This window comes from Galeopterus variegatus, unplaced genomic scaffold, assembly GCF_000696425.1.
Source record: "Galeopterus variegatus unplaced genomic scaffold, G_variegatus-3.0.2 Scaffold1052, whole genome shotgun sequence".
Taxonomy (NCBI): domain Eukaryota; kingdom Metazoa; phylum Chordata; class Mammalia; order Dermoptera; family Cynocephalidae; genus Galeopterus; species Galeopterus variegatus.
In genome coordinates this window covers 372,940-388,405 of record NW_007727163.1, presented here as the reverse complement: position 1 = coordinate 388,405, position 15,466 = coordinate 372,940, and the positions used below count along the sequence as shown (strand labels likewise).

Here is a 15,466-nt window from a genome sequence, read left to right as displayed (position 1 = left end):
GGCGGGTGGGGGGGGGGGGGGCGGGGGGGGGGGGGGGAGTGGGGGGGGGTGGGGGGGGGGGGGGGGGGGGGGGGGGGGGGGGGGGGGGGGGGGGGGGGGGGGGGGGGGGGGGGGGGGGGAGGAGGAGGAAGAAAAGCTACTGTTTAACAGTGTCTATCACCTGCATTAAAAGATTTAATAAATGTAAATGTTTCTGATGCATTTAAATAACAGCACAAGTTAGAAGATAAACATCCATGACCACAAATTCAGCAAGCACCAACTGTGTGAAACTGATGACAAATAAGCAACTACTAATTATCTCTAAGTATTCTACTCTTTTTTCCTTTTAGTCAGAGAACTTCCTGGGCATATGGTCAATAAGGTAGGATCCATGGCAGCTAAGCGTGGCCTGTGACAAAGTTCTGTGGCCAATAGTACATTAGTACAAGTTACATATGCAATTTCCAGAGCATGCCTTTATAAGGAAGCAGCTTGTCCCCTCCACTTCCTCTTTCTTTCTTTTGAGGGCTGAAAAAGAGAGTGGTGTAAAGACAGGCTCAACCTTGCAAAAGACAACACCAAAGGGGATGGCAAAACTTAAAGACAGAAGGAAATGAGGATTGGATGACATCAGGGAACAAAGCTGTTCATCTCTGGACTGTTTCACAAGAGAGAAATTTCTTGTATATGGAGTATATGTATATGGAGTATATGGAGTCTCTTTGTTATAGTGGTTTAGCCTATATCTTGTACACTCTGTATTAAGGAAGGCAATACTTTCTGCATTGCACAGATGACATTTGAGTATTATTTCCTAATCTGGGCTAAAAAAAAATCTATAATTAGAGCACATCCAAAAGAAAACAATTAAGGTGATCGGGGACTTGCAAGCTATACAAATTGCAGGAAGAGCACAAGAAATTAGAAGTATTTTTAAAGTATTTAATTTGAAAAGATTAAAGAGGGGACACAACAAGCCTTCAAATAGTTGGAGGCTTATCACAGAAGATTAGGTTTACATAACTAAAGAACAGGACTTGGAAAACAGGTATCATTCATTCATAAAAGTTTACTGTATATTATATGCCAGAAACTGTCCTCAACACAATACAGCAAACCAGAGCTGTTCCCGGCTGCTTGAAGCTTACAGTCTAGTAGTGAGATGCAGACACTAATCTAAACTAATAATTATAAACTGTGAAGTCTACAGAATGGGAGGTATACGACACTATGAAAAAAAATCATGGGATCCTGATCCAGGGGAAAACGTGTTCTTCAAAGTAACATTCAGCTAAACTCTGAAGAACAAGTTTAGAGGGAAACAAAATCACATTGCCTTTTCTAAGGTCTAAAAGAAGGCTAATGATAGTAAACACAGTAAACAAGACAAAAATAAAAATGAGACTGGAGAAGTAAACTGTGGCTAGATAATAAAGAGCCTTGAAGACCACATTAAGGATTCTGAAAAGCCACTTAAGAGTCTGAAGAAGGCAAATTATCCAATTTGTCCCTCCCCCTGCCTTTTTTGTTGTTGTTCTTTTAGTTTTCTCAGAAGAACGAGACCAATTAGGAGGGTTCTATAATATTCCAAATAAGAAATGGTAGGGTAAGCTAATAACAGTGGAACTGATTACAAAAAGGAAAAAAAAAATTTTCAGAGTATCTAGGAGATAAAATCGTCAGGACTTGGAGAAAGACTGGATATGATAGAGAAGAGAAAGGAGTATCAAGGATGACTATCAGGTTCTGCTCTTTGCAACCAGATGGAGAAACTACATTTTCTTCTGGAGGAGGGGAGATATCTTTTACTTTGGACATGATGAACTTGAAGTAATGACAGGCTGAATAAAATGACTCCCCAAAATAATCCAGGTTTCTAATCCCTGGAACCTGTGAATATTACCTTAATGCAAAAGAAACCTTGCAGATGTGAATAAATTAAGATCTTGAAATGGGGAGATTAGCCTGGATTATCTAGGTAGGCCCTAAATGTAATCAGAGGTGTCCTTATAAAACTGAGGTAAGGGGAGATTTAACTAGAGAGGAGAAGACAATATGAATGATGGAAGCAGAAACTGGAGTAATGTACGGTGAAGATGGAAGAAGGGTGCCACAAAACCAAGACATACGGACAGACACAGGACGCTAAAAAAGGCAAATAAATTCTCCCTCAGAGCCTTCAGAACTATAAGAGACTAAATTTGTTGTTTTAAACCACTATGTTTATAGTAATTAGTTATAGCAGCCATAGAAACTAGGTACCTTGAGGTACCTTTGAAACACCCAAGTTGATATACCAAGAAGGCAGCTGAGTCTAAAATCAGAAGAGATCTAGACTGAGGATATAAATCTAGTCATCGGCAGTAAACAAAACTTGAAACTTAAAAGAGACCTGACTAGAGAAAATACATAGTTAAAAGAGAGGGGATCTTTGAAAGCTTCAGTTTAAAAATCCAAAAGGGGAAGAAAAACTGGCAAGAAAGAGAATGTAAAGGAGAGGTCAAGTAGAGAGGTTAAGAAGAAAATGAGGGCCGGCCCGGTGGCGCACTGGAGAGTGTGCCGCTTGGGAGCGCGGCGTCGCTCCCACCGAGGGTTCAGATCCCACATGGAGACCGGTTCCCGCTTACTGGTTGAGCACCGTGCGGGTGCAACACCGAGGGTTGCGATCCCGTTGCCGGTCCCCGGTACGGGCGCGACACCGAGGGTTGCGATCCCGTTACTGGTCAGTAAAAAAGACAAAAAAGGAAAAAAAAAAAAAAGAAGAAAAAGAGCACAGTATCATGAAAGTCAAAGTAAGAAAACATTTCACGTGGCGCTTGGTCAAAATGCTGCTGAGACTTCCAGTAAGATAAAGATGAAAAAATGCCCACTGGTGACATCAAGAGATTTTTTCAGAGAAATTATGGGGACAGAAACCAAATTTGAATGGGCTGAAGAGAGATGAGAAAATGAGGACAGCACGTGTAAACAATTCTTTCAAGAAGTTTGGTTGTGAAAAGATTGACATAGGGAAATAGGAACAAGGGAGAATGTTTAAGATGGAAAGACTGAGCAACTCTCTACAGGTTGTATAAACTTTCATTCCCACTAGCAATGTAAGAAAACATGTCTCCAACATCAATAACAGATGTTATCAAACTTTTGGATTTTTACTAATTTTATAAGTGAAAACTAGCATCTTGGTAGTTTTAATTTCACTTTTCTTAGGAGTGAGGTTGTATATCTTTTTAAAGGTTAAAGGACCATTTGTGTTTCTTTTTCTGTGAACAGTCCATTCACATTATTTTTATATTTGGTTGTTGGTATTTCTCTTATCTATTTTTAAAGTTCTTTAATTTAGGAAGGTTAATCCTCTGTCAGTGATATGAGTAGTAAATAATTTTCATAATTTGTCTTTTGACTTTGTTTACAGTGCTTTTTGCTTTTTTTTGAGGGGGGGTGTCACAGAAAGACCTTTCCCATTTCAAAGTTATAAAAGAATTCTTCCTTGTTTTCTCCTACTACTTTTATATGTCTCCTTTTAAATCTTTGATCCCATTTGCAATTTATCTTGGTAGAGAGCAATATGAATACGAATTCTACACAATTACCCAAATGTGCCAACACTATCTTCTCTGCCACCAATGATTTGACATGCTATCATTTTCATATTTTTCATATTTTTTTTATATTTATATCATTTTTCTATAGCAAACACAAATATATGTATTTGGGTCTATTTCTGGACTTACTTTTCTGTCTCACTGAATAGTTTTCATTAGTTCATCACTGATTTAATAATTAAATCTTTAGAATGCATTGGTATCTAATAGACCATTCCTCCATCATTGCTTTTCTTTTTCTTTTGTGGCTGCTCTTGCCTACTTATTTTTCAAGTAAACTTCAAAATCGGCTTGGTTGTCCCAGAAAAAAATCAACCATTTATATTTCATTGCGATTGTGTTCTATTTATAATTTAGAGAAAATTGTCATTTTTGATGTTGATTCTTCTTATCCAAGAACATAGCATATCTTTCCATTTAAGTCTTTTTCATTGGTTATTGTTTTTTATTTTTATTTTTATTTTTTTTGGTGACTGGCCGGTACTGGAATCCGAACCCTTGACCTTGGTGTTAACAGCACCACACTCTCCTAAGTGAACTAATTGGCCATCCCTAAGTCTTCTTTTGTGTGATCATGCTTTAATACTGATGGGAAGAATCTGGTAAAGGAGCAAAGGTGAAGAGGACTGCTACTTAAACATGGTAAACTGAAATGCAAGACCTATATCTACTCTTTATCAAAATCCTACTCAGGGCCGAGCCCGTGGTGCACTCGGGAGAGTGCAGTGCTGGGAGCGCAGCAGTGCTCCCGCCACGGGTTCGGATCCTATATAGGGATGACCAGTGCGCTCACAGCACTCACTGGCTGAGCGCGGTGCGGCTGGTCTTCAAAAAGGTAAAAAAAAAAAAAAATAAAATAAATAAATCTTACTCAAACGAGTAAAATAGGCTATAAATCCCAGAAAGTCAAAGAGAACAGAAGTAAAAACTACAGAAACAAGCTATCAAAACATTTTTGGAAGGTGAAAAGTGTGTATATGAATTAGCAGACTAAGTACTTTGAATACTGAGTACCCAAAAAGCCAGTTTGTGCTTCAGAACCATGGAAAGGCTAAGTATCATAGGAAGTAGGGAACAAAGCAACAAACTAAAAACAAAACAGATGGGTTTAAAAATTGTATAAGGGTCATTCAGACTTCTCCACTTACCTTCCACCTTCCTACCCCAAACTCCTTTCCTTACCCTATCTATTGGTGGAGAAAGTAAACCAAAATGACTACAGACACAAGAATATCAGGTACGAGTTTGAGAGAGAGCTGTTATATTGAAAGCAGGGAATTAAGTAAAATTCCATATATTTAACAATGAAATCGCCTACCTAATTCCATAGCTCAGCTCCAAGAATTCTAGAAGGCAAAGGTATAATAATCTACTCTACCCCCCTGGCAAAAATGTGATAAATTCTTAGCTGTAGAAATTAAAAGCCCCAGAGAAAAGATCTCTAAACACTGATATTTGGAGCTATTCTCACAATGATATGGCCAGACTCCCTACCTAATCATCAACTGATAAGTCCCACCTATGTGTTCATAGAGTTTCTAATAAGTTTTATACTGACTCAAGTTTAAATCTAAACAGATCACAAGAAAACATCTAATATAAACAACGTTCTTCATTATGTGGGAAAGGAGGAGAGAGAGGTTGGAGGATTGGGAGTGGGTAACTAACAAAAAAGATCTTAAGCAAATGGGTAAAGAGTTTCTACTTGGGATGGTGGAAAAGTTCTGGATAAGGATAGTGGTAATGGTGGTACAATATTGTGGATGTACTTAATGCCACAGAATTATACACTTTGAAATGGTTAAAATGGTAAATTTTATGTTATGTATATTTTAAGACAATTAAAAAAAAAAATCTAAGCAGGCTGAGGGTTAGCATCCAGAAAACAAGAAGATACATCAGCCTCTGTGGAGAAGGTAGGTATCTTCTCTATTATAACAGGAAGGAATGATGAAAATACGTATAAATAAAAAGTCTGAATAGTCATTATGGAGAACAGGCAAGCATGCTGACCAAAAAGAAAAAGTACACATCCTAGGCAATGTTCAGGGAGCCAATGGAAGCCTTGTGAAACTTTATGAATGGACTAGGTCCCAAACAATTACCAATCCAAAAATGATTTTTTAAAAAAAAAAAATTTGCACTCTGTAGAGGTTAGACAAGATTTTCCTAGTTCATGATGCTATGAAATTCCACAAAGATGGTATCTACATGAGTAATGGTAGATGTTATAAGGTTTAAAACAGTGTTTTTAAATTTGCCTGATCATAGGACTTGGATCACTTAAGGTACTTATCTCAGGCCTCACTCCAGCCTAATGAATCAGAATCTCTAGGAGAGGAAACTGAGATTCTAATATGTATTTTGAACTAGCAACCCCAGATTATTCTTTGGATCTGGCAAGTTTGGGAAACTCTGGCCTGGAAATGGCACCTGAAACCAAAGACCAAGTTGAGTTCTACCACTTCCCAAACTGTATGTATTGGAGCACAGTGGGGGAAGAAACAAGTGTTGGGTGGTTTGGAGGGAGGTAAGTACAGATCAAAGAACAGAAAAAAGCAAGGCTGCCACGGAAGCAGGAGATATAACACTGACAGAAAAAATTCAGCCTTTAGTAACACAGAAGGCAAAGTGGGGAGGGAATAAGGGTATGGAATCAAAGAGAAATAAACTTATAAGAAAACAGTATTTAGCTTTGCATACATTCAAAAAATTTAATATACTTATTAAAAAGTATAATATTTTTAATATTAATAATTAGCTACTTATAATAGCTATAAATGTTAAACAATTATTTTTGAACATACACGTTGCTCTGTGTCAATATATATGTAGTTACTGAGATTAGGAACTAAACTTTACAAAGTTATCCAGTATCAATTTCTGAGAATTAAATACATGTACTTTTTACAAAGGACAGTCATAAGTCAGTTAATAACTCAGAAAAACATCAAGCTAGAAATGCGCTACATGGATAACTCTGTATATAGAGGTTGGGGTGCGGGGGTGGATTATTCCACAGAATTCATGTTTCAGGAAGAAGCCTATTCAACCTGATTGTTTAAAAAACAGAAAAGGCTACCCAGCAATCTTCCTAACCTTGTGACCTGTGAATAGAAAGGCATTCCCACTTTAAAACATAGAGTGAAAAAGCAGTGTGATTGGGTCAAAGTGAATTTATTATAAGTTGTACTTAGAATGAGAACAAAAGAATCAAATCTACCATTTTTATTTATGCTGTTTGATTTTTTTATAAAGCCAGCTACTTAAAATATTCACTTCTTTTATTTAACACACTGATGTGTAGAGTTCATTAAGGGTTTCTTACTGTACTAGAGTACCACTAGTACTACATACCACTCTACTAGATCCACTCTTTATCAGTACTACCAATTCACTATAAGATGTTAATTGTATTAATCAAAGATCAGAGAGCATATAATAAGCCCATTTAAGGCCTCACCCATTTAAGGCCTCATCCATTTAAAGCCCGGTCCCAACAAACAATGAGGAAGTAACATTTTTTGGTTTTCTCTGAAACAGAAGACATTAAAATTGAACACTCCAATCTTACAAAACATTATCATGTTACAGAGTAATAAAAGTAACATTTATAAGAACAACTACCTAAATAAAGTTAAAAAGCTATGATCTTCAATGAGAGACCTCAATATTATGTATCTATGTGTATGTAAATATAAATACAGAAATTTTCTGAAAAAAAAATTTTTTAAATATACACATTTGCCAATCTCCCCTTGCCCCAGAACGCACACACACACCTCCTTCTTCTGAATGTATATTCTTCAATTACTTAATTCCTATAAGGTGAAGAAACAACATAGTGATATTTAAAACAACTCCCACTTAACTTCACTGTATATTTAGTGTTTGTTACTGTTTTCATTTACTATTCATAGATTTTGAGACCTACAAGCTTGGTGGTCCATTAGATAGATTTTGAGACCTACAACCCACTATATATTTAGTGTTTGTTACTGTTTTCATTTACTATTCATAGATTTTGAGACCTACAAGCTTGGTGGTCCATTAGATAGATTTTGAGACCTACAACCCACTATATATTTAGTGTTTGTTACTGTTTTCATTTACTATTCATAGATTTTGAGACCTACAAGCTTGGTGGTCCATTAGATAGATTTTGAGACCTACAACCTTGGTGGTCCATGGATCAGCCACATCAGCATCACTTAAGAGTTTGTTAGAAATGCTGACTATAAAGCCCCACCCTGGACCTACAAAATCAAAATGTGCATTTTAACAAGATTCTTAGGTGAATTTCATGCACATTATAAACTGCCAAACCCTAACCTATAGAATTTAATACCATTCAGAAACATAGGGAAAAAAATAATTCCTCTTTGAAGATCTGCCACTATTTAACCTTGAAAGTGCCACATTCTCACTATATTAACCTTTGAAGATCTAGCCACTATTGGTCACACCAAAATGTGACCTTCCTCATCTATAAAACAAGGGGTTGGAAATGTTCCCCTCCTGTTCTAAACGACTATTAGTCCATAAGATGACTAGAAAAAGATGTAAATTTTTAATCAGTTTATCTGTTGCCATAGGATGTCTATAAGACAGGTGGAGCCAAGAATTGCATACCTATTGCAGAGCTATCGCAATTCAAAGTTTAAAACCATTAAAAAAATGTTTTCAAGTAGCCAATAATTCCAAGATATAAGATCTAAACAAAAATATCATAAATTATATTTATTCCTAAAGTATGTGTGTGTGGACAGGTAGATTTTTTTTTTTTAAAAAAAGGAAAAATACTTTTCTAAGTAAACACTAATTTTTCTCCATTAACTAACCTGAAGATTCCACAAGTACTCAGACTTTTTGGTGAAAACTGGTATTTAGCCAATGACTATTTAAAACTTCAGACCTAAATAATCATACAGAATTTTAAAGATACTATATTGTATAAATACAATATGTAGTCTTTTAGATTAGAAACTCAACTTTACAAAGTTATCCTGGTCAACTGTTGAGAGTTAAACAAACAAGGACCATCCTGGTGTTTCAACTGATATCACAAACTTACCTACTTCGATGTTAGAACATTTGAGTTTCACAGAATGTTAAAAGAAAAAAACCATATCAATGGATCCTAGCTTAAGCCACTACAATAATTTAAAAATATAAAAATAACAGAAGCTGTAATTTTTCTTGCACAAAACAAACCTACATTTTACTTCCTCCTGCTAGAGGAGATGAGTTCTAAAGCAGTGCTTCTCAAACCTTAATGTGCACATAAATCAGCTGGTGAGTTTTAAAATGCTGATTCTGATTCAGAAGATCTGGATAAGAGTCTGAGAGTCTGCATTTCTAGCAAGCTCCCTGGTGGTGCCAAATTCAAATGTAGAGCACACTTTGACTAGCAAGGTTCTAAAGAAAAGACATAATTTGCAATATTTAGATGTCCATGGTTTATAAGCACTGGTCTTGATAATGTCTCCACTTAAATTCCTAATTGATCAACCTAACACTTTTCCATCCTTATCTTACTTGATCCTTCATTTAGATGTAACAATCACTCCATCATTCCTAAAATCTAGAAAACTTGTATCCTAGTCTCCCTTCTATTAGCTTTCTTTTTTGTCTCTTCCCATGTTCCTCACACTCACATAATGGCACATCAGAGGATTCCACCCTTAGTTTCAACTCTTTTTCATTCTAATGCTATCCCTGGATCACCTCTGTGCTAATGGATCCAAATTCTGCATCTCCAGCCTAGACAGTCTCCAATCTTAGATCCATATGTTCAACTACCTAATAGACATTTCTAACCATAAGTCCCAACGGGTACCTCCAACTCAAAATATCTTAAATGAACTAATCAACACCTTCAACCCCTAGAAACCAATTTTTCAAGCCTGTATTAACTTTGATCAGCACCACCATCCACTCATTTGTCCAATCCATATTGTAAGCCGCTATCCCTCTCTCTCAGTCCAGTTAATCTCTTATATCTATTTCTCAAATTTCATTCTTTTTCTCTCAAGCATCAATACCACTTTGGACCTGGATCATTTCTTATGTGGTTACTGTAGTAAGCTAATCAGTCTTCTTTCCTACAATCTCATTACCCCCCTCAATCCTAGCCTCCTCTTTCCCCACTACAGTGTAATATTTGCAAACATAAATTGATAGCAATTCCCTATTAAGATTCACCAATGACTCCCCCTTACCTTTAGGAAAAATAACTTTTTTTTTTTAGCATATCAGATAACATTGTTCACAATCTTGATTATGTCTCTCTCACTGGTCTCAACTCCTACCATCCCTTAACAATCAGTATGTATTCTTGCCATGTCAAGCTATTTGCAGCTCCCTGAAAGTACCACATTCTCAAATGCCTCTGTGCATTTGCATAGGCTGTTATTCCCTTTGCTTAAAATGTCCTTACCAAGTTAAGTATTAATCTGCTTTCAAGATTCTACTCAAGCATCACATGTCTTAAATGCCTTTTCTAATCACCTCAACTCTGAGGTAACACCACAAACTGTGCTCCCTCTATTATAGGCTTTTCCCTACACATACCTCTATTCTAGTACTTATATTGTATTATAATTGCTGGTTTACTCATCTCCTCCCAACTAGACTGAGCTCATCAATTAGTCCTTTTAAGAACAGAGTACCTAATACATAAGAGGTTCTCAATAAATGTTTGCTGAATAAACTATCCTGAAGTATAGTCATAAATTATTATTATGTCTACATATTTAACTATAAATAACTTCCAGTAACTGTGTCTCTGAGGTAATAAAAAATTTACTTGACTTTATTTATAGGTTTAACAAAACTTCATTCAAACCTTCACAAAATATCCTAGGTATTCATTTAATTGCCAACAATCTAAAGGTATTTGTTAAAAATATTAGAAAGAAAGCCTTTTGTACATTGTTTTAAACTGAGATACTTTAATTTCACTGACCACAGAGTTGGACAAATAAAAGCACAAATCTCTTCTCCAATGGCTGAAGGAAGGAGTATGGTAAAATACGTAACATTGTTCAGGTGGCCTACGTTTGCATCCTGACTCTTCTGCTTACTAGCTATATGACCATGGGTAACAATGAACATTTCCAAGCCTCAGTTTCTCCAATGGAAAACAGTTAAAATTGCTTTTACCTGCCCTACCCCCACGGTTATTTCAAATATTCAAATGAGAAAACATTTCTAGAATTGTTAAGTACTAAATAAATTTGAACCATTGTGTTAGCTTCCACCCTGACATCTGCCAAAGATATTACAGGTGCAAATTTAAAGTTCTGTGGACTAATTCAGCCTCCCATATCCACCCATACTTTTCTCCAATGACTAAAAATTCGTAAATAAAATTAAGTTCCAGGACCACCAGATTACTAGACGCATTCAATAGTCCTCAATATTCTTATATGGTTGGAGTGTTTAGTATCTAGTAATAATCTGATATGTTCTTTAAAAGTGTTTATTTTATAAATCTCAAAGTAAATCTCAAGGTAAGTTGTTGGTACAGTCATTTAAATTTCAGCGCCATTTTAAAAAATTACTTGGAGGACAAAAATCAGCAGGGAATATTTCAAGATGTCTTCTTTTATTAACTATTTATACTCAGTACTGTCTGTTGACACACAAACTTTATCCACCATAGACTAACTAATATGAAAGTTAAAAAGTCACCCTTACAAAACCAGAACTTCCCCCCCACCAATTTCTGGCTTATTTCTCAGATGTGCTTGCTGGTCTATCAATCAGAAGAGAAAATTTGCTGCATTTCTCTAAACTAAAAAAGTGATTGAGCATGTTAACTCTGCTCTCAGCAATATCTTTCCTTGTTAAATAGGGACTTATGGGGATTATAGACTATATTAGGAGAACTGTTTTCAGTCTCTTCTGCAATATTTATAAAAATAGAATTCCTTAACCTTCAAAGGGCAAAACTCCTTTTAAAAAAAAGAAAAAGAAAAAAAGAAAATCTACTACAAAAGTCAGCACTTCGGTACCTGATTGTGGTAACAAGGCCAAAATCCAAGACGAAGCCCTTTATTGCACACCGTGTTCCAACATCTTGGGCAGCCCCATCTTGCGACCTCTCCAGATTGGCTGCTCCTGCTCTCTCTACTGCAGAGAGAACTTCAATTAGAGAAATTCTGAAGTTCATAAATCTAAACTGGATACTCCCCTCACTGGAGGCAAGGATGGTAAGACTTATTTAAAAAGATTCAAGTTAAAGGAGGTTTCAAATAAATTTAAGTGGCATGAAACCACTATAATGCAGGCAGCTGAGAGTCTTACTATGTGTCTATTTACCTAAAAAAAAAAAAATCTTAAGGCAAAAGAATGGTAGCAAATTACTAGATAACCTAAAAAAATAGGCTTGTATAATAATAAAAATAGGCTGTATAATCATCTCCACTAAATCTGAATTTACAATATATTTATATAGTACAAACTTATACCTGACCATTCATATTCATAATCCTTATAAGAAAAGCAAGCAAGAAAAAAACTAGGGCACATTATTAACTTCTTTCTATGCCCTAAAATAACTTCATTGAAAAAATATTTTGGGTTAAAACACCACTGGTTAGGATACATTTCCCTGCTGACTTAAGCCTAGCTGCCCAAGCAAGGCTTCAGAAAATGTCTTCACCTACAACCGTGCATAGGCAGAAGGAACAGAGGCTATGGCGGTCTTCCTAGTGACACTTCCAAGTCACATAAATGGGGTATAATTCTGGGATAGACTGCCAACAAGTTACTGAAAGGAGAAACAAAAACAGCAAAAACCTGGCAAATAAATAGGCCAACATCCTAATTTGTTTTATTATGACATAAAAGTACGATTTAACTAAGTTAATTTGAGTTAACATATCTAAGTCACATCCTCCATAACTAACATTACCTGATTTGTGAAAGATAGGATTAGTTTTTAGGTTCGTTTTCCATAAAGACTTGTAATGATGTGTAACGTGTATAAAGCATTTCTTCAATCAAGTGACAAGCCCCACCCCAAGAACTCAGCAAATAAGATTTTTTAATTAGAGGAACAGAAAAACAATTTGAAGCACCTTTATCATCATGAATTTTTATCAAAAGTGTGCTGGTATGTGCTATGCAACAGAAGGAGGTTAATACTCTTAAGGTACTATATTTACTAAATAATTTAACAATGATTTTTCCTTACCTGAGTGTGAAAATTTGAAATGGTTGTTGTTTCAATATCTTTCTTGCCCAGAATTTCCATTTTCACTGGGGTGTTGGGGAAATTAAAAGCAAAGTAATCCAAGAAGTCTGGGAGATAAGCAGCCGCTCCATGTACTATCGCTAAAGCATAGTAAGCAGCATTTTTCTCGTTTTCACTGAATGTCAAAGCAAGAAACTCCTCAGAAAATCTCTCCATCTCCATTGGAGACAAAAATGAGAGTTCATCCATGTAAGCATGAAGGACAAGAGCACCACCATTGGACTGGTGTTCCTCATGAATAAAGTTGCTAAATTTAGTACCTGTTTTTAAGAAATTTCTACGAATAGAATGTTCCTGGTGAGTCATAAAAGGTGTTTGTACTCCCTGGGGTACCCGATATTCTTGCATGCCCAAGTTTAATCGGCACAGCTGTTCATCTTTCAGATACCTGAAGGACTCCTTATTAACTCCTGAAGTGCTATTCATTTGTCCTTGAGTGAGAATTTCCTTACTGATGCGGGTCAGGCCAGCACAGACGGTTTGTACTTCCTTATTGTACATTTTAAGGCGTCTTCCTCGCATGTCTTCTCGGTGTTTCTTTTTCTTTTTCTTCTTTATTTTCTTCAAGACAAAATCATCAGCTCTCTGGGTTTTACCATTTTCGTCTGATGTTTCTGGCCACAATAATTAAAAAGAAGTTAGTTACTAGGACTAGTGTCAATATACAAATTTAAGGTACTTGATCTCAAATTAAATAGCCAATTCTCGTTTCTCTGAATTTGACATTACAACTTACATGTTTAGAAAGTGAATGAGACAAAGATTTTAAAATATAATAATATTCTGGGTTGAAGATTATGTTGAAAAGTAGATGATACAAGTGTAAACATATAATTTAATATGCCTTGCAATCAAAACTAAAGGAAATTTCCAAGTAATTTCAGATGTGCCACACTGTATGGAATATTTATTCAGTAACCACTGTAAAATCTAAATTGAAGCTTGCCATATTTTGCCATCAGTTTACTAATTACAATGGTACATAAAGATAAATCAAACAAAGACAAATTAAGACATAAGATACCATTTTTGCCCATCAAATTTGCAAGGTTTTCTGTTTTATCATTTTCATATACTGTTGCTGGAAGTATACACTGGTACAACTTTCATGGAGGGCAATTTGGTAATGTGTATCAAAGCCTTAAAAATATTTATAATCTTCAGACCCAGAAATCCTACCAAGTAAAAGTTACCTAAGAAACCAATTTAAAATATGTAAAGATATCTATGACAGAATTATTTAAAACAAAAACAGAGAATCCCCTAAATGTCTAAAACAGGACTAATTAAACTCTGGTAACTACATGCTATAAAATACTACCCAGCCATTATAAAAATATTATGGATGAAAAGAATGGGCATTCATTTCAATGGTTGTTGAGTTGGGGGGGTGGGGAAGACATACAGATTACAAGGTTACAAAATGCTTACACTGTCACTCTTCCAGAGAGCTTTCTCTTACAGCGCTTCCCCACCCAATTGAGATAGCTACTTCTGCTACATGCTTCCTTAGCACTGCACCTCCCGTACCACAGCACTTAACACACTCGGTTATTACATATTTAATTTTCCACCTCTCCTCTAGACTGTAAGTAACCTAAGGTCCAGGATGTATAACTTACCTTTCTTTCCAGAGTACTTAACATGTGTACATTCTTACTCTATTTTTATAATATTAAACATTCATTCATTTAAACATTAATTAAGTATCTACCATGTGCCAGGTACACTTCCAGGCACTAGGGTGTTAACTAAGACAGATACAATCTTTACTCTCTTGGACCTTATGATCTAATTGGACAAGAAAAAGTACCAAGTAGTGATAAGTGATAAGTAGGCTGCTCTAGATGTTGGGGAAGCTCTTTTTTGGGAGGTGACATTTAGACTAAGTCCTAAATAATAAAATGAGCCAGGCATGTAAAGACCTAAGGGAAAATATCCCAGAGAGAAACAAAGGACCAAAACATAGGAAAAAACAGTTGATCTATATATATTTTGCAGATACACAACAAAGAAAAGTATCTGGAGAAATATATACCAAGGTATTAATGGTAGTTATCTATGGGTGGTAGGATACTATAAATGTCTACCTTCTTTTCTGCTTATCTGTATTTTCCCTAATAAATATATTACTGTTATAATTTAAAAACCTATTTTTAATTTTTAAAGGATTATCATGTATTGACAAACTCAAAATAGAGTGACATCTCTTATTTACTTGTTGGAAAACACACCTAACAAGAAATCTTTAGGTATAGTCTTGACCAACCTTCAAGCTTGATCTAGCATTTACTGTAGAGAATTTATCTTCCAAACTACAGTATTTCTGACATGATTTAAGTAATTCAGTATTAAGGCAGATACTCCAATTAATCCTATCATTATATCTGGAAAGAACAAGTTCAATAAATTTTACAGTAAAGAATTTAGTTGGCATAATATGTAAATATATGACAGTTATAGTACTCTATATAAAATCATGCCAAATCACCAGATATTACAGATATTCTATGTTATTAGAAGGTATGAAACCTTCCAAAGAAAATATTTAAAAATGCAAGTCTAAGACTTTAAAGTATACAGACACGAAATAACTTTTTTTTGGGGGGGGGGGGGGGGG

The 15,466-nt window shown here is 35.6% G+C and overlaps 1 protein-coding gene across 1 annotated transcript in view; it reads right to left on the bottom strand.

The window, feature by feature from the left end:
- RSBN1 (round spermatid basic protein 1) overlaps positions 1-15,466 on the bottom strand; it is a 41,671-nt gene that overhangs the window by 15,191 nt on the left and 11,014 nt on the right. The window contains 1 exon segment of the mRNA XM_008574473.1: positions 12,787-13,460. Within this exon segment, the coding sequence (XP_008572695.1) occupies positions 12,787-13,460 (674 nt within the window).